The 18,724-nt window shown below is 43.2% G+C and overlaps 1 protein-coding gene across 1 annotated transcript in view; it reads right to left on the bottom strand.

The window, feature by feature from the left end:
• opcml (opioid binding protein/cell adhesion molecule-like) overlaps positions 1-17,855 on the bottom strand; it is a 161,379-nt gene extending 143,524 nt beyond the window's left edge. Inside the window, exon 1 of the mRNA XM_041952260.1 lies at positions 17,698-17,855. Within this exon, the coding sequence (XP_041808194.1) occupies positions 17,698-17,855 (158 nt within the window). The remainder of the gene's footprint in view (positions 1-17,697) is intronic.
• Between the last annotated feature and the right edge of the window lie 869 nt (positions 17,856-18,724).

Genomic DNA, 18,724 nt, shown 5'->3' with positions numbered 1-18,724 from the left:
TAAGGCTGGGTATTTGCCTGAGATATCAGTCGAGAAGACCCTGAGTCGTCTCGCATTCGAATCAGTTCACTTTTGTGTGTTAGCTGTATCACTGTACGCAAAGCAATGCAGGAGCAAGACCATGGCTGGCCGAAAACTTCAGAAACTAAGTCTCAAAATGACCACCTACCACGAAAATATTTCAACCTGTGATGTGATGTGATGGAAGCGGAGAGCGTCAGCGGCGTGGCATCAGATAGCATGAGGCAGGGCAGAACCACTCCAGTCTTAGAGACACTCTGTGGTGCACCGGGATTCTATGACTGAACTATGAGATGGATGCACACTTTTACTTTCTCTGTGTGGAAATCTTAATGTTTTCATGTTATAACAAAGGCATTATAACTTAAGTAAGTAAGTAACTTAAGTAAGAAAGATGAAACTCATGTAATCTGAAGTAAAAGTTTGGCTGTTCATTCATGTTAAACTGTTTCATTTGTGTATACATTTACAAGATTTTAATGTTTTAAGTGAAATGTAAAAACTTGATTTAAACAGAAACAAATGTATGCTGCCTGTCTCAACATTCCCCAACATTATATGTCGGCAATTCAAATCGGCCACGATTTAAATCTTGCATTATATGCAGCTCTCTATTGATTTTTAAATGCTCAAAATGCTAGCTTGATACGACTTGGAGATAGCTCCATAAATTATGGACTATTTTCTAATGTCCCATTAAAAACCTCTGCAGGTGATGGTAGAGTCAGTTGTGGAATGTGTATATGCCATTGAAATTGTATCTTTTTTTTTATCTTCTCAGCAAAGACTTTCAAGCTAATATATGCTGCTTTGGTTATTCTTAGTGGTTATTTAGTCTAAGTATTCTTGAAACCTAATCAATAAACACAAGAACTAAATACCCTACACATAACTTTATTCCATGGCATGATGTTTAGACTGCATATCTGTCATTCTTTTCAAATCATTAGAGGTTTGCTGACAAATGATCATCAGGACTTATCTTGGTTTGAGTACGTAAGCTACAGAAAGGAAAGAATAATTAGAGTCGCATCACTAGGCAACCCCCCAAAGTCCCACGAGAATTTTTGCTGGTTCTCGTACAAACACAGACATGGACATCCATCAAAACTGTGTATTGGTAATTTATGCTGCAGTGCGGAAAAAGCAAAGACAGGGAGGGAAAATGCTACATTTGGATGAGCAACAAAGACCGTTCACAATAATTATCGTTCCCACAATGTGACACTTGACAATCGTGACTTCAGTTGTAAAGATCAAACATGTTAATTGGAACTCCGAGCAGTTAAATCAGATTCCTTCATCACCCCAAGAAGTATTATGTTTTCTCTTGTCTGTTGACACCACCTGGACTACATTGAAACAGACTCAGCCCTTCTTGGATCACTCATGATGCCCAAATCATAACTTTAATCAGCTCAGCAATCATAATGTGTGGTCTTGGCGTGAAGTTAGCGCTGGGCTATAAGTGCAGAGGTAGATGAGTAAGAGGGATGAGAATGTGCTAAAATGAGGAAGGAGAAAAGTAGGTAGGAGAGTGAAGTAGTAGAGCGGAAATTGCTAGGCAGAATGTGGCATGAATGTAAGGTGTTGCTGATGAGTATTAATGATATAAGAAAAGTGCAGCCAAACATGCATTGGGAGGGGACAGCAAAGACAGGCTGTAATGGATGTGGCTGGCTCTCAGAAGTGGAGGATCTAGCTGGACTGAAGCATGGTGCATAGGTTCTTGGATATTAAAAATGAATGACTATCTCAGTGATTTACGACAACACAAAGATGCTGGAACCCTGCCTTTATAAGATGGATGTCTAGGGAATGCTCAAAAAAGACTGATGGCACCCCGGTGGACTACTGGAGAATGGGACATGGGAACCTAAGCCCCATCCTCAGGTACTTATATCTGATGGAGTTAGCAACGTCATTGCTTCAGTATTAATGACATTCACAAGTCATTTGAACATACTGTGATTGTTAGGCTGGACTGAACTAGAGAACTCAGAAAGTCTAACAACAGCCTCACTGTGTTACATTACCTTCACTGCAATCCTATATCATGTTTAACCACTGCACTCAATGCTAGGGTTGTAAAAGGCTGCACTCCACTTTGCTGACAACATTGGTGTGTGGTAATTCTGTGATCTATCTGAATGCTATAAATTTGGTGGCAGTGGCCCTAATTTTCAAATTAGAGTCAACTATACTAGAAAATATCTATTTGTTCATATAAGACAGACAAAGCAACCAGATGCTACTTTTACCGTGGCTACTGATTTTGATAAAACATACCTCAGAACTGTTTAACCTAAATTCGAGAAGCATGTCCACACCCCCATTGCGGGGGAAAATACCCTAGACTATACTGAAACACATGCAGCTTGCAGCTAAAACGCTCTCCCGCACCCCCATTTTGGTCAGTCACACCATTATTTCCCTACTTCTCCAGACTACTTACTCCCTACTTCAACTGTACTTTTTTCTGATGGTTTGATCCTTTTAATAAGTTAAAAGGTGTGGACGGGTGAAGTTGCAGCAGCTCAGCAAGACCTTTTTGAGTGCAAAGTGTGGCACATGTTCAGAGGTGCTGCCAGCCAGGGGAACCACATCAATTTTGAGGAATATACTTCGAAAGCAGCATCAGCAAAAATGTTGGCAATGTGGTGATCACAAAGACAATAAAAGAATTCCTAAACAAGAAACCCTGGGTGATTGAAGATGTGAAGGCTCTATCCAGAGCCAAAAAAAGCTACTTTTTAGTCGCTTGACAAGGAAGTATATGGCATTTCCGAGCAAGACTGACAGCTGGCATCAATGAGACAAAGGCCCAACATCAAGGTAGAGGACGCCGTCATCTACCTGCTGCAACGGGCGCTCACCTATTTGGAGACTGTGTGAGGGTTATGTTCTTTGACTAGTTCTTTGACTTCTCCAGCACTTTCAACACCATCAGACCGGCACTGCTGAGGGGGAAGCTGGAGGACGCTGGGCGGATAGACATCTGGCTGCCTGGACCATCGACTACCTCACTGACCGCCCACAGAACGTGCGAATGTGCAGCTGTGAGCAGCACGGGAGCACCCCAGGGCACCGTCCTCTCACCTTTCCTCTTCACCTTCGACACCTCAGACTTCACCTACAGAACAGACAGCTTCTGTATTCTCTGATGACTTCGCCATTGTGGGTTGTGTTTCAGAGGGGAATGAGCTGGAGTACTGGTCCATCATCATGGACTTTGTGGACTGGTGTGAGCGCAACCACCAGTGCTTGAACACCAGTAAAACAAAGAAGATGGTGGTTGACTTCAGGAGAAGACACTACCACACTCACCAGTGAACATCCAGGGGGAGGACATTGAGACAGTGGACAGTTGCAAGTACCTGGGTGTTCACCTCAACAATAAACTGGACTGGTCCCACAACACTGGGCCAGAGTCGCCGCCACCTTCCAAGGAGACTGAGGCCCTCAGAGTGCAGACCCCTGCTCAGGACTTTTTCTGACTTTGTGGTCGCCTCTGCTATCCTCTACGCTGTAGTCTGCTGGGCCCCGGGCAGCACAGAGCAGGACAGGAAGAGACTTAACAAGCTGGTCAGGAGGGCCAGCTCTGTCATGGGCTGCCCATTGGACTCTGTGGAGGAGGTGGGTGAGAGGAGGCTGTTGGCCAAACTCACAGCCATCATGGACAACAGCTCTCACCCACTGCACCGGACTGTAGGGGAGCTGAGCAGCTCTTTCAGTGGCTTTCTTTAATCTAATCTAAAGCACAGACATCAGAAGGGACTGAAGAGAGATCTCAACACCAACAACACCAAAGATGTGCAGCAGATGATTCAGACCATCACAGACTACAAAAGAAGGCACACCCCCATCATGTGAAACCACATTGCCAGATGAGCTAAACATGCTTTATGTTCACTTCGATCTCCTCAACAAAGAGTCAGCTGTTATCATGGTCCAGCTAAGCCTCTCCCTCATTCCTCGTATTTCTGATGCTTGTATTTGTTGTTGGTTTCTTGTTTGCTCGTTCTCTATGTGTGTGTGTGTGTGTGTGAGTGAGATTGTCTGGGAGTCGCTCTGTGTTGCCTCCTGCTGCCAATCACCTGTGTCATCCTGCCAATTAACCCGCAGACATGCAACCCATCCACTCATCAAGATTCTGCATTATGTAAATATACGTGGCTCAGGAGACTCAGACCTTTGTACCAATACCTTTGTAACACAAAGCAATCTCCAGCCATGGTAGACTACTGGAATATTACAACTCAGCTTCTTTCAACCCTCTCTGAAAGCAACCAAAATCAAATTGCTCAATCAACTAATCAAGTGGCAACACTAACTTCTAACCCTGCCAGTCACTGTACCGCAGCCCCTCCAGGATGTTCCTCTGGCGACACCTCCAGTGTTGCCTCCACCCAAGAGATCCTACATACCTGACCCAGAACCCTTCGCCGGGGAGTTGGTAAACTTTGTGACTGATTTTGTGTATTTTAGGTCCATTGGTGGGTACAAAATTCCCAGTTTGCCTGCCATTCAAGAATTAGCCAGAAACTTTCTCTCCTCAAACAACACTTCTGGCGTTTCACAATAGGAGCAGATGCCTGTGCCTTTGTCTTCACCTGTAGTGTAAAAAAGTGCTTTCATTGACCAATCAGTGGTTTGTTTCACCCTCAGCCACCTCCAATTCATCCCTGGTCCCACATCGCCATTTACCGGTCTTCCTCAATTACAAAGTAACACTGTACTACTTACCATTGTTGGCCAGTTCGCACAGCGCGCCGAACTGCTGATTACCTAGTACCCCATGTTTTCTGCCTCCATGGTATCTCACTGGATATAGTCTCGGCCCAGGGTCCTCAATTCATCTCCCAGCTATGGAATGTGTTCATACTCTTAGTGCCACACACATAGACCAATGGCCAAATGGAGATGGTAACCCAGGACCTGGAGGCTGCACTACGATGGGATTTTACTACCAGCCCTTTGACCTGGAGCTTCCAGTTGGATTGAATCCACCCAGAATTCCCTGACTAATGCAGCCACAGGTCTGTTTCTTTTTGAAGCTTCCTTGGGTTACCAACCACCACTGTCCCCCATGCCAAGAGTTAACCTGCTGTTCCCTCAGTTCAAATACACCTTCTCCACTGCCATGAGGTTTGAAGGGACACCCATTCCACTCTGAGAGGGGAGAGAAGCCAAAGGTTTCCAATTCCTTGTAGACTGGGAGGAATAGGTTTCAGAAGAAAGGTCCTCAGTCCCCCGATCCCTTGGCCCTTCATGATGGATCCCCAGCTCATGATCCAGCTGAGCCCCTCCCTAATTCCTTGTATTCCTGATGTTTACCCTGTATCTGTGTGTGTGTGTGTGTGTGTGTGTGTGTGTGTATGTATGTTTGTCTCTGCGTGGCTCTCCATTCCTTACTCCTGCCAATTAACCTACACACCTGCAACACATTTTCCTTGTGTTTTCCTGAACTCTGCCTAATTTTGTGTTTGCTTGTGCCTCAGATTCATATCCTTTGTGATCTCTGCCTTCCTCATCCAGTGTCCTGTCAGTCTATCCTCCAGTCGACAACAAAGCTCTCTCTGTCTGCTCTGCTTCACCATAAACTGTGGATCTACAGTCCTACCTTTGGATGCAAAACTTAATTCCACAGAACAACTGTCAAATCTGCTCCACCTCCAGAAGACCAACCAGTCAGTATCTACAGCAGATGTGAGAAAAATCCTGGTGAGAGTGAATATGAGCAAAGCTGCTGGGCCTGATAATACACCTGGTATTGTGCCAGTAAGTTGGTTGATGGCATTACTAACATATTTAATGCATCATCGTGGTCCCACCTGCTCCATCGTCCCTGTGCCCAAAATATCTGCAGTGTCTAGTCTAAATGAGTTCCACCCTGTGGCTCTCCAACCACTACCACCACCAAACCCACGTCTGGTAAAGTGCTTTGAGAAACACAAGCACATTGAAGACAACATCCCAGTCAGCCTGAACCCTCACCAGTTTGCATTCAGAACCAGCATCCACAGTGGATGCCATTTCCATCGCTCTCCACTCAGTCAACACTTACAACAGAATGATGTTTCAAGTAATCACTCCCATGATGATACTGATACTGATGTAACTAATTGGCAAACTTACAACTCTGGGCTTGAACACCACAATGCAACTGGATACTGGAGTTTCTCAAAAAACAGACCCAGTTCAGGTTGGTGGTCACATCTCTTCCACTCTCGTGCCCAACACTGGAGCCCCCAGGGCTGTGTGCTCAACCCCCTCCTGTTCACACTGTAAACCCATGACAGTAGTCCTCAACATGGAGAGAATTTGTAGAACACGATGTCACAGTGAATTTGACCTTTTAAATGAGCTGTTTACAAACACTTCATGTCATTTTATCTTATAATACACATTTCATAATTAGTGTTCTTGAGCTATGGCCCAAAACATGCTGTGACCTTTGACCACCAAATTCTAACCCATTAACAAATCACTTTTCAGCAGGCGAAGGAATCATTGTTTTTAATCCTTGGGTTACTTTTAATTTTATTTCTGTTCGGCTGTACAAAAACTGCCTTGAGCGGAGAGGAAAAATCTGGGCTTGTTTTGTCTTGACTGGGTGGGTTTCTGAAAAGTATTGTTTAAAAAGATACATCATTGTACTGTAAGATCCTGAACAAAGAAACTAAGGTCACCCTGTCCATTCCAATTATCCTCCCCTTGGGCTTCCCATTGCAAGATGCCCTTGTCTGCCCATGATCCTGATATCAACCTTAGTTTAAACTAACCTATTACTGTGGAAGGGTTGCATTGCAGTGTTTCAGGTCAATGTCTGAAGCACAATTAAGCAGACAGGAGCAAGTTAGCTGCAACATGCAGTCATTATGTCTAACTGAGCCAAAACAGGAAGCATATGAGCAAAATAAAGGCAGAATACCATTGGAATGTTTTTGGACGCAGCTACAAGTAATTCTGCACAATTTAGCTGATGTTTTTGAACCATCTATTCATTGTTGCAGAGAAGTCATGCCCATTTGAAGCATACCACTCAAAACTCTGAAACTCTCCAGTCTAGACACACAAACCTGTGAAGGCTAGTCTGTGAAAGCAGTAGCTTGTTTTGTCACTGAATTATTAAATGTGGCTCATATACTCTAAAACTGTATTTTTTTTTTTCATAAAAAAACCCGGTGTTATGTTTGAGTGCTGATTTGAGAAAAAGAAAAAGCACAAGAGAATGAACATTAGCGTATTCCCCTATAGTTATTTGTATTTTTCTTGTGGCTCACATATCTATTTCTACAGGCTGATAGCTACCAAACATAAGTTATCAGCAAAGCATGGGCACCATTGTTAAAAGCAAAATGAAACACTTATCCCTTTTTGGTGTTCGGAATCTGAGAAAGCCTCACAGATTTAATGACATTCTCTTCTGAACAACAGGCAGCATTATAGTTCTACACAGCGTTCTGAAAAGGCTACAATTAAGGGTAGGCCTTTGTTTCATTTCTTTTAACTGAACCAACCATTCATTCAGACCACCAAGCAAGTGATGAGTGACAATTCTACAAAATCTGAGCTGGAAATGCCGCTATACCCACCTGCTCATTAGAGACATGTACGTCTCATCATTTCTGAGTGAGATATAAAAATCACTAGACTGGGAATTGCTAAGACATAAATCAGTGACATGGGCTTGTAAGGTCTCAGTGGCCTCAAATATATAGTAATTTGACATCAAATTAAAAATATTCTTTACTAATTCATACTTGGCACTCAAACACTGTCCCAACCTAACCATATTGAAAAGGCTGAAGAATAAAAACAAAAAAACAGGAAAATAAATTCTTCTTCTTTGTCATGTTAGTTCATTTCGAGGTGTTTGTCAATCAAACTGAAGGTTGTGATGTCTACATGTAAAAATCGTATTCAGTGTCATTTTAAGTTCAGTCTTGCTCTATCATAGAAAAAAAAAACATTGTAACAATTGCAGTTACAACAAACTCCAGAGCATGCTACCAGACAAGTAACCCTAGAGAGAGGGGGTGTATCAAGTGGATATGGGATAACTGGATGCTTCAAAACCCAACATCTAGACTAACAAAGAAACAACTGCTAGCTCAGTGTTCCAATATAAACAGCAGCTGCTATTACAACTAGAGATTGACGAGGCACAACAACAATGCTACGGCGAGGTGGAGCCTGGACAGCAGGTCAGAGGGGAGGTACAGTCATCCTCCCCACACTCCGGGATTGGGTATCAAGCCCCAGCAACCGACACCCTAAACACAAGGACAACTGACCAGAGATTGAATATCATGGTGCAGTAAAGCACCTGGCACCCCCAGATCTGACTATCATGACTGTGTGATAAAGTACCCTCTGAAAGTCTGCTTGATGTGTATGCAGCAGTATGAACTATCCCTACTAGGACCATTACAGAGACCAATCAGCTGATGTACACCACAGCAACAGTGATTCTAGAGATGCTCTGCTGTAAGATGAACAGCATGAACAGCCACAAGGAGCAATACCCCCGTGGAGAAGGAGGTTAGAGGCCAAGATCAAGGCAGCATGGAGATAAGTTAGTCAACTCTCACAGCTCCAGAAAGGTGTGCCTCTTACCAAAGGCAGAGACTTTCAAAGAAAAACTCACAGCTCTGGCTACCCACCTAAAGTGTACTCTCAGTGGCGGACTAAGAACACAAGGGTAGATCCAACCAGAGCTGAGACTGAAAGGTACTGGAAGAGCATATGGGAAAAAGAGGCATCACATTACTCTGATGCTCAGTGGCTAGTAGATCTAAAAGCAGACCACCGCAATCTCCCATAACAAGAACCAGTAACGATCACAATGGCAGACATCCAAGAAAGAGTATCAGGTATGAAGGATGTACCACCGCCAGATAGAAGAAGCGGCTGATATGAAGAAGTCATACCAGTTGCTGGAAAAGGCCGGACTGAAAAACAGCACATTAGTACTAATCATGGCTGCACAAGAACAGGCCCTTAGTACAAGATCAAAAGAGGCAGGGTCCTACCAAACCAGACAGGACCCCAAGTGCAGGCTGTGCAAAGGTTCTCCTGAGACAGTTCAGCACATAGTAGCAGAGTGTAAGATTCTTGCATGAAAAACGTACACAGAACGCCATAACCAAGTGGCTGGCAAAGAGTGCAGGAACATCTGTACTGAGTGTGGGCTGGAAGCCCAAAGGTCAAAATGGAAGACATGTCCTAAGGTGGTGGAGAATGGCCAAGCCAAGATCCTGTGGGGCTCCCAGATCAAGACTGACGAGATGGTGGTGGCTAACCAACCAGACATTGTGTTGATAGACAAACAACAGCCATTAGTGTTAGATGTAGCGATCCCAAACGACAGCAACATCAATAAGAAGGAGCACAAGAAAAATCGAAAAATACCAAGGGCTGAAAGAGAAGCTAGAGAAGGTGTGGTGAGTAAAGGCAACAATGGCACCAGTGGCAATCGGAGCACTGGGGGACCCACAAACTGGGAGATTGGCTTCAGCAGACTCCAGGAAAGACGTATGAGCTCTCTGTCCAGAAGAGCACAGTCACAGAAACAGCTAAGATACTGCACAGAACCCTCAATCTCCCACGCCTCTGGGAGTTTGTATATATATTTTTATTCATGTATTAATTAAAAGAAAAAAATGTTTACATAATTTTTACAAATAACATAAAAATCTCAACTCATCTTAACCCCTAAACGCAGATTGTCGTGAATTCGCGTCAAACCGCTTTAATCCACATTGCAGCCAAATCGCGCATGCATTCCTCTAATGCCGGTTTGTGCATATTCAACACACACCTAGGAACCTTTTGCAAGCACTGGTTTCTCGTCAGACCAGTCAAAGTGAAAACTACATCCGTTTCCGGTATGCACCCGTTGCAGATGGTGAAGTGATCATTTTGGGCCTGGAAATATGGCTATATTGTCGACAAAAATATGTACATACTTATTGGTTGCTTATAGAGTAAATTCATCGGAATAGACTTCATGTGACAAATATTTCTTTATGTAATTTGAGGATTTCGATTTGTAGCGAATTAGCGATATCCGTCCATGATGGCTAAATGCGGTCATCATGGCTAAATGTGGGCATGATGGCTACATGCGGTCTCAATGCTAATGCCAGTGCTGAAGAATGCTGTAATTAGACGGATTTTAGCACTCACATGCATTTGTCGCAGTGACAGTGGAGGAAGCGATGATAAATATACTCCTAACCAAGGTGATAAAAACAGCACAGCTATAATTTTGTTGCTTACATATGACCATATATTTGTGAATGTAACCATGTGTGCATGATGTGTATGTAATGTAGATAAAAATGTCAGCACATTTCTGAGTGATTTATTTTTTCTACAGCAGGTGATGCATGCAGCAGCTGCAGCAGTGATGACAGTCAAGACAACAGGAGCAGTGACGAAGGTGATGCACTACCCAGCACCAGCGCTACTGCAGCCAGAGGAAGATCTGCAACATGTATTTAAGGATTGAAAAAAGTGGACATATACTGTTTGCTTGAACCCTATTCTAGTTGGTTAATAGTTGTAAACAATTTTGTGGCTTTTATGATGCATATTTATGAATTTTGAAAAAAAAAGTATTTTTATTGCATTTAAGCATTAACGCCTGTTGTCGCTAATCATACCTAAATTCATATGTATTGTATGCGTTACAGAAAAAAATAACACAATTAATTTAGGATCCATTTGAAAGGAAAAAAAAGAATTAATTTTTAAATATAATTCTGATAATTCTGATAAAATTCGGGCGTCAAGGGGTTAATAAATAATAAATAAATAATAATAAGAAGAAATAATAAACAACAACCTGAAAAATTAAGGCAACTTGAAAGTGCCAAAATCTGCAGTTCCTCAAATGGCCACTTGAGTCTGGCTCTAAAAGTGAGTCAGTCCCCATAGCTAAGAAGGCAAATAAGGGCCATTTATATTTTGATTTTGTGAAATGGGGTTCACAAGTAATTTCTCAGCCTGCAGTTGTATATCACCTTGCAGAAGTTTCTACTGGGTTCGTTCTGGTTACGTTTTCCTTCTGGAGTACAGTAGACACTAGAGTACACTATTTATACATCTAGTGAGTAGCATCCAGATAACAATTACGACAGGTACAATGAGTTACACATGTATTAATTCTATTTATTTACAGACTTGGCTGTGCTTGCCGTATCTAACAGGTGACTTTAAAGTTACATCTGGAATTAGGCATCATCCAGGCAGCTACTCGCCTGGATGATGAAGTGCTTCCACTATTTCACACCAACATTGGTACCTACAAGGTACTCCCTGAAGAATACGTCAAACAGGCAGGGGTACTGTTGCCATAGCTTAATTTTTGGATTAGCTGGAGGTTTGGTGGAGTCAGGCATTAAAACATGTAGGTGATGTCACAGAGTCAATATCCATATTTTATACAGTCCAGGATAAAATGTATGTATGTATGTACGTAAAATTGTACGTCACACTTTCCTGCGCCAAAGTGTCAGAAAGCCAATCAGATTCAGTTCACAATGACGTGAAACAGAGAAAAGCAGCAAATTCTAACATTGGAGAGGCCTGAACCAGAAAATAAAAAATATATATATTTCTTTAAAAATGTATCCATGACTCAGTTATTTAATAATTGCCAGCTGCTTTTCTCTCGATTGACTATTCAACTGGAGCCCTAAAATCCAAACCTGAGCGATGACTTTGAGACTTGTGGAAGTGAGTTTGAATGGTGAAGTGCTATCAACTGTCAATTAGGTAGACCGGAATCAAAAGGCTGCTCATGCATACATTTCCAATGAATACCATTTGAACCAACTTGTATATTTATTAGACGTCCATTAACATCCAACATAACTTCCAATTTCTGCTTCAGTGTGATGCTGACAATAAGGCGCAGACCCTGAATTTGCTGCATCAACCTGTCCTCAAACATGCTTTCTTGCCAATATCACTAAACACAGAGCTGGAATATCACATGATGAGAATAGAAGTGATACGGCTGCTGCACACTTGCACTTTCCCATTTCCTACTGCAAGAAAAAGCTAAATTGCCACAGGAAGCAATTCAACTCACACCCTTCTTCAAGAAGGGAACGTTTGGTGTGGCTACATCTTTACGCTGACAGGCCTGTCATTAGTCGCCACTCGGCTCTCCACAGCCTGGCTTACAAGGCTAAGACAGGGACTGTGCCAAGGGTCAGCCACACATTACCTCAACCATCTCTGGTGCTAATCTGTCCACCTGGTAGAAGGGCCTCAAGGAGCCAAATTATAAAGGTCCTGTCAGCGACATAGCAGTAGAGGCAGTGACACTGAGGAAAGCAGTGGCCCTCACATATTTTCAGACCTGTCTGAAAACACCTTCACAGAACAGCACTGACACAGCCTTGTGTACTTCTCCTACCTATAAGACAGCCACACTGTCATTACGTCTGAGTGGTAAGTCTCGCTCTCTTAAGAATAATGGTTATGGGGAAGACTGAATTTATCACATGCTCTCCAACTCAGCTTTAGTTCTGTCTCTGATCAGTCCCACACAAGACGCAAGCTTTTCTGTCACCTAAAGCTCAATGAAAAGATTTTTGTCTCTGTCCCATACCACTCTCCTGAATGCGAGCAGTGGCATGCTCAATACAGTGAAACAAAATGCACGGCTGGTGCAGGCTGGCTGTGGTTACCAAGGAGAGTAGGTCAGTACTGCAAATCTATTCATGACTATCATGTTATCCATTGTCACTGCAGACACAGATAAGAAAGGAGACATGGTATAACCACAAACCTTAAATATAGGCGGCTACAATACAGAAGTGGCTTGGGTGGCTAAGTACATGCAAGCAAATTTTTAGAATTTTTTTTTATTTTGGAAATATGTGTCCCCACCCCATGTACAGATACAGGTCAAAGCAAGATGACTTTGCCGAATGGCACAGAGATGCTTCACACCTCCAATGTTCCAATAAACACAGCTGGCAATGACCACGGGTCAGAATCCAGGGTGCTTGTCATTGCACGCTGTTTGGCCAGGACACCTGCACAGTGAGGGGTGGACCTGAACCCCCTGTGTTGTTTGCTATATCAGTAAAACTTATCACATGCAGGTGTCACAGACTGTCTGTCTGTATGTCAACCATCAAGTGAGCAATGACAAGGACTGCAACGTAGAGGAAACTGGGCATTCCAGTTTGGGAGAAAATAGAGGCAAAAACCTGCAAAAACAACCAAAATAAATTAATTAATAAAAGAGAATCTGTGTCCCAAATAATGTTCAACAACAACAAACAAATCTATGAGACGAAAAATTTAGCAAAAAGTACAGGTTGACTGACAACAAATCAGACTGGTGTCCTGTCAATTTCCCATTTCCAAAATATTTTCATGACAGAACACTTGACATGGTGATAATGACAGTTGCTCATGTGTTCAGTAGTAATTTCATGTTACAGTTACTACTTAAAGCCATGAGCGGGAAAACAAGATGACTAATGCCGCTCATGCCTCTCTACATTTGTTTGTGGGTGGTGGGTGAGGATGCAGAGAACATCCATGTGCTTAAGCCAAGGCAGGAAAAAGCATGCTTGTCTGCATGTAAGTGTTTGTTTGGCTGCTCCCAGCCATCAGATGTTAATTGTAAATGCTTGAAAAAATAATGTTAATTGCAAATGTGTTGATTAATTTCATTTAACAAAGAGGCTCAGTCCTGCTCTATATTCCCTCCACTGCCCACACAGACAATAGCAAAGATGCATTCCACTGATTGACAAGGAGAAACAATGCCTGATGGCTCCAGACCACTAATAATAAGACAATTAATATTACTGATATTCTTACATATTATCTCACTCACATTAGGCAACAGCACCACCTACCTGCAGTTTAACTGTCACACTTAATTTATTGAAATACACTTCAATGAACTTTCACCATCACTTCGACACCAGGCCTGCCTGTTAGGTGTGTCACCCAAAGCCCCACCTTTCAGCTAATTAATTGCTACAAGTGCCACATTGACACAGATTCTGACAACATTCCAGCCAATTACAATCAATTATTCACAAAGCATGATGGATAGTCAGGATATACACTGAACTAACAATACCTGGACATACAACTCTAAGGACAAACTGGCATCAACCTCTCATTCCTCGAACATGTGTCCCTCATTTTATTTTCCCTGATCTCCAATTCTAAAAAATAAAATACAGTATTGCTATGCAAGCTGTGTTGCATGATGCTAATTATTCTGCCGCTCTCATCTGCTTCAGTTCCTGTTGGCAACGTTTTATTTTATTTATTAATTTTTTTTTTATGTGAGAATGATACTGTACTGCTTTGTGTTGCCCAACGGTCTTAATAATACAACCTTGAAGAAATCAAATAACACTGTAGGAATTTTGCCAGCTACAGGAAATCGCTCAGATGCGGCAATCTTTCATTTAAATCATGTTGCAGAGATCACACTAATGGTGTATTTCCTGAGCCTAAAAACATTTAACCCCTGACAAACCTGTGTAAATTGGCTCACAGTGTTCCAGGCTTGCTGTGCCAGCCTGGAATGAATGAATCACTCCCAATCTCTATTTAAAGGCCAACATGTATGCTGGTGACATGAAGTAATTTTGCCTCACAGTAATGTCACAAACATGGCAATGTCAGAAACTGACTTCAAACCAGCAGTAGTGGCTATATTACATACAGTTTATTAGAGCCTTGTTTGTGATTATTTATTTGTCATGATACAGTAGTAGTAGTAGTAGTAGTAGTAGTAGTAGTAGTAGTAGTAGTAGTCATATACTGGTAGAAATGAGATGACTCAAAGCTGCATTTTCATACATACTGTGTTCAAATAAAAACACAGCAGCACCTACCAATTTCTAGTCTATGCAGATGAAATCAGAGGTCAACACCGCAGCCGCCCTCCTCTCCAACCTACTCTCCAAGGTTTTCTGCTGCTGGCCCACCTCCCAACCTCACCAGCCAGTTGCCTTTCCAAGCCTTTGCATTACTGCCACTTGGGTGATGTGGGAGTTAAAAAGGCTCCTCACCAGCAAGGCAGTGTGTCCTCACAGCATCAACCTCAGGGTGCTCCAGGCATGTTCCAGTTAGCTGTCAAATGTGCACACAATGCTATCATATACCAACTCCACAGGCCTCATTTCCACCCGCAAAAGCTGGGAAACAGGATGAGAATGATGTCCTTTGATTTCTCTGGTGCTTTCAACATCATCCAGCCCCTCCTGCTTGGGGAGAAGCTCAAAGCGATGCAGGTGGATAGCATGGTTTCCTGATTGTGGACTGACTAGCTCACTGACAGGCAGCAGTTCATCTTCCTCCAGGCCAGTGTATTGGATACACTGAGGAGCAGCACAGGGACGCCCCGGGTAACTGTATTGTCAGTTTTTGAGTTCACTCGCTACACCTCTCCTTTTAAGATTCAAGTCAGGGTCATGGCAGTTCCACAAGCTATTAGATGACTCTTCTATTGTGGGGTGCATAGGTTAGGCAAAAAAAGGAGAATGAGTCTTCCAAAAGAGCCCTGTTGGCTGTTGCAAGGGCAACCATTTGCTGCTCAGTGCCGTCGTGACAAAGGAGCAAGAAGTGGATTTCAGTCTGTCACCATCAAGGGTAAGAAGAGTGAAATGATTCGTTTCACTGGATCCAACAGACTACTGAACACGTTCTACTAATCAGTGAAGGCCAACACAGATTTGTTATGGCTGAGAATGAAGACAGGATTAACAAACTGGCCCTGTTGTCTGAACCCAGCAGCATCACGGCAGCATCACATTCTGGCTTGTTATTTCCTGATATGTCTTGATCCTGGCTTCAAGCCTCACAGAGAAGCGCCCTTATTTTGTTGATTTGGTCATGTTTCCTTGCTGTTTGTGCCTCTACCATGAGTAAGTAGGCTATGTAGTTAAATGGTTTCTACGATCGGGAGTCTGCACAGGGTGTTTTATTTTGAAAATTGTCTGAATTCTCTATGCCGTTCCTGTTTCTGATTTCCTGCCTAGCTCCTTCTCCTCTGTGCAGCTTGACGCGGCTTCCGTCAATAATAGATTAGGCGCATATTCTCCGCAGAGCAGAGCGGAGAGCTGCTTCTGGGACATTTCTGGGACACTTCTGAATCGCGCTGCGGCGCGCTTCTGGTGGAATCATAAGCATTGTCTGGAATGGCTTGTAGTAGCCAGAGCGTGAAGCAGCCGTGCCCGCTGGAATTTGCGGGTGAGGCTGCACAGAGCAGAGGAGAGAAGATAAGGCCTAAACTGAACTCCATCTTGGACCACACTTTGCACCCCCTCTCCGGTGAGCTGATGCAGCTATGACGCATCATCACCTTCCACCTCATGTACCCAAGCTGCAACAGCAGGCTGTTTAGCTGCTCGTCTGTGTCAACAGTCATCACACTGTACAACAATTATTGCCCAAATACTTCATATCTCTGTCAGCTGAACTGCACTGCCCTGCACTGACAGCTTGAGGTACTGTAGTCACACTCCCATTAGCACTACAGATTCACATGTGTGCTTTCATAACTTTGCAAATCTTGATTGTAAAATTAAATAAGAAATCAAGACTGTTCTGTAACACCATACAGATGTGTGTTACTGTTTAGCATATGTTGAAATCAGGCCTTCAAATGATTTTTTCACCTCACAATCATGAGTACAGTCTGAAGAATTTCACTGTTTTTAATTCATCTTTATCTTTCTGTAATGCTTATTTTCTATTTTATGTACATATTGTTTTTATTTTTTCTTTATTGATTCTCATTATGTGTGTGTGTGTGTGTGTGTGTGTGTGTGTGTGTATTTGTGTGGGTGGGTTGGTGGAGCAGGGCCCTCTCTCTCATCCTTTCACAGAGATTCTGACTTTCTAGCACCACACCTGGTCTATTCTTATACAAAGAACTACAGCAAACCCACAACACAGTTTACAGGCACACAAATAAAACGGACAGCAACAGTGAGGAGAGAAGGATGAGAAAACACCACTGCATGTGATAAAAACACACAGTAAAACCCTGTGGAGGGACCTCATGATGGGACTGGAGATTACAAAAAAAAATTAATAAGAGTGATAAGGCTGCTGTGAAATCAGGGCAAGTCCTCGTGAGAGTATGAGAGAAAAGATGCTCTGTTTTTTTTATATAGGGTTAGCTGAGAAAAATGGCCAGAAATAGACTCTATCCAGTTTTCCAAAACATTTCATGAAGTGTAACGAAAACAACACAGCCCTGAAAATTAAAGTCATAATTGCATTTGTAGCACATCCTGAAATCGATACGCACACCACCCCTCCCCGAGCTGGATCTGACTATCTCAGCTCTGTGCATCCTCAACAAGACATTAACCAACCGAATCAATAACAATTCAAGGGCACTGAGCAGGAGAGGCGACACGCACACTTTTGCGCCTCGTGCCATAACTTGCAGATGACAGACATGCAGTGTGAGCAGGTGTAATCCGAATAAAAGAGAAGCATTTGTGTGTTTTTCTATAGGTTATGGTGACCTTTAGTAACTCCTGGAGCGTTGTACTTGCTTGGCTGTTGGAGCCAACACACGCTGTAAACAGGAGTCAGTGCCCATGGCGCACAAGAGGACGTGATTTTAGCGATGTGCTGATGAAACCCACTTGGACTTACTTTAAGACGGCGCTGTCCCCCTGTCTCACGGTGATGTTGTCCTTTAGTACTGAATCCCCGCTTCTTGCCGGAACTCCTGCAGGTACAAGGAATAACAATTTAAGTCCGAGGACGACAAGGCATTTCCCGGGCACCGCCAAATTGCCACAAATTCCCATGTTTTTCTGTCGCTGCGCAACTTCCAGGAAAACTTAAACAAATCAAATATTCCTTTTGCGTCTTGAGCTGCGAATCGCGAATTGCACTCCACAAACGAGATGCAGTGTCGCCTAGTGGAGCCGCGGACGACCTGGATCTGCTCCCAGTAAACAGCTCGTTATGAAATACTGTCCGTGTCGGTAAACGCAGGGAAAAAGAGCCGCTCGAGGAAACTGAGTTGGTGTTGGTGAGGGGAATGCGCGCCGCGTCCTCCGCTTCAAACTGTAATCGCCGTGAAATGGATGCTCTCGAAGAGATGCATCAGCCAAGTCTCCTTGTTCGCTTTTTTTTTTTCTCCCTCGGTGTTCTCTTTTTTCTTGGCTGGCTGAGACTGTGTAAAGCTGTGTACACTCACAGCGCAGAGCTGAATTCGCTTCAGTATCTTTCTTTCGTTAAGTAGGCTACAGCTACTTCTCTCTCTCTCTCCTCTCTCTCTCACTGTGTCTCTCTCTCTGTGTGTGTCTCTCTGTGTCTCTCTGTCTCTCTCTCTTTAATCGCTAGGTAGCATCACTTGCCTGTGTCATGAGGACCATATGGTCCGCAGCCTGCAGTGTTCTCATATTTAAAGGGGGTAGAGTAGGTGGCTCTCAAACCGGGGTCCAGGGGTTTCCTCACTAGGTTTTAGAGGAAACGCTCCTATTTAGCAACGTCACAAACAATAAATGACAAACTGTGACAAACTTGATGTGATCCCTACACAAGTGAAAGGGTTGATTCTCTTTCAGTGGTGTTAGCCTGCAGGCTGTACATGGAGCTGATGAGGCTTATGAGCAGCTTTCATTCTCTTTCTAACTGGGATCACTTGGAACAAAGTGAGCGTCAAAGCAGG

This window comes from Chelmon rostratus, chromosome 14 (assembly GCF_017976325.1).
Source record: "Chelmon rostratus isolate fCheRos1 chromosome 14, fCheRos1.pri, whole genome shotgun sequence".
In the NCBI taxonomy this organism is placed as follows: Eukaryota; Metazoa; Chordata; class Actinopteri; order Chaetodontiformes; family Chaetodontidae; genus Chelmon; species Chelmon rostratus.
This window is presented reverse-complemented; position numbering and strand designations above follow the sequence as displayed.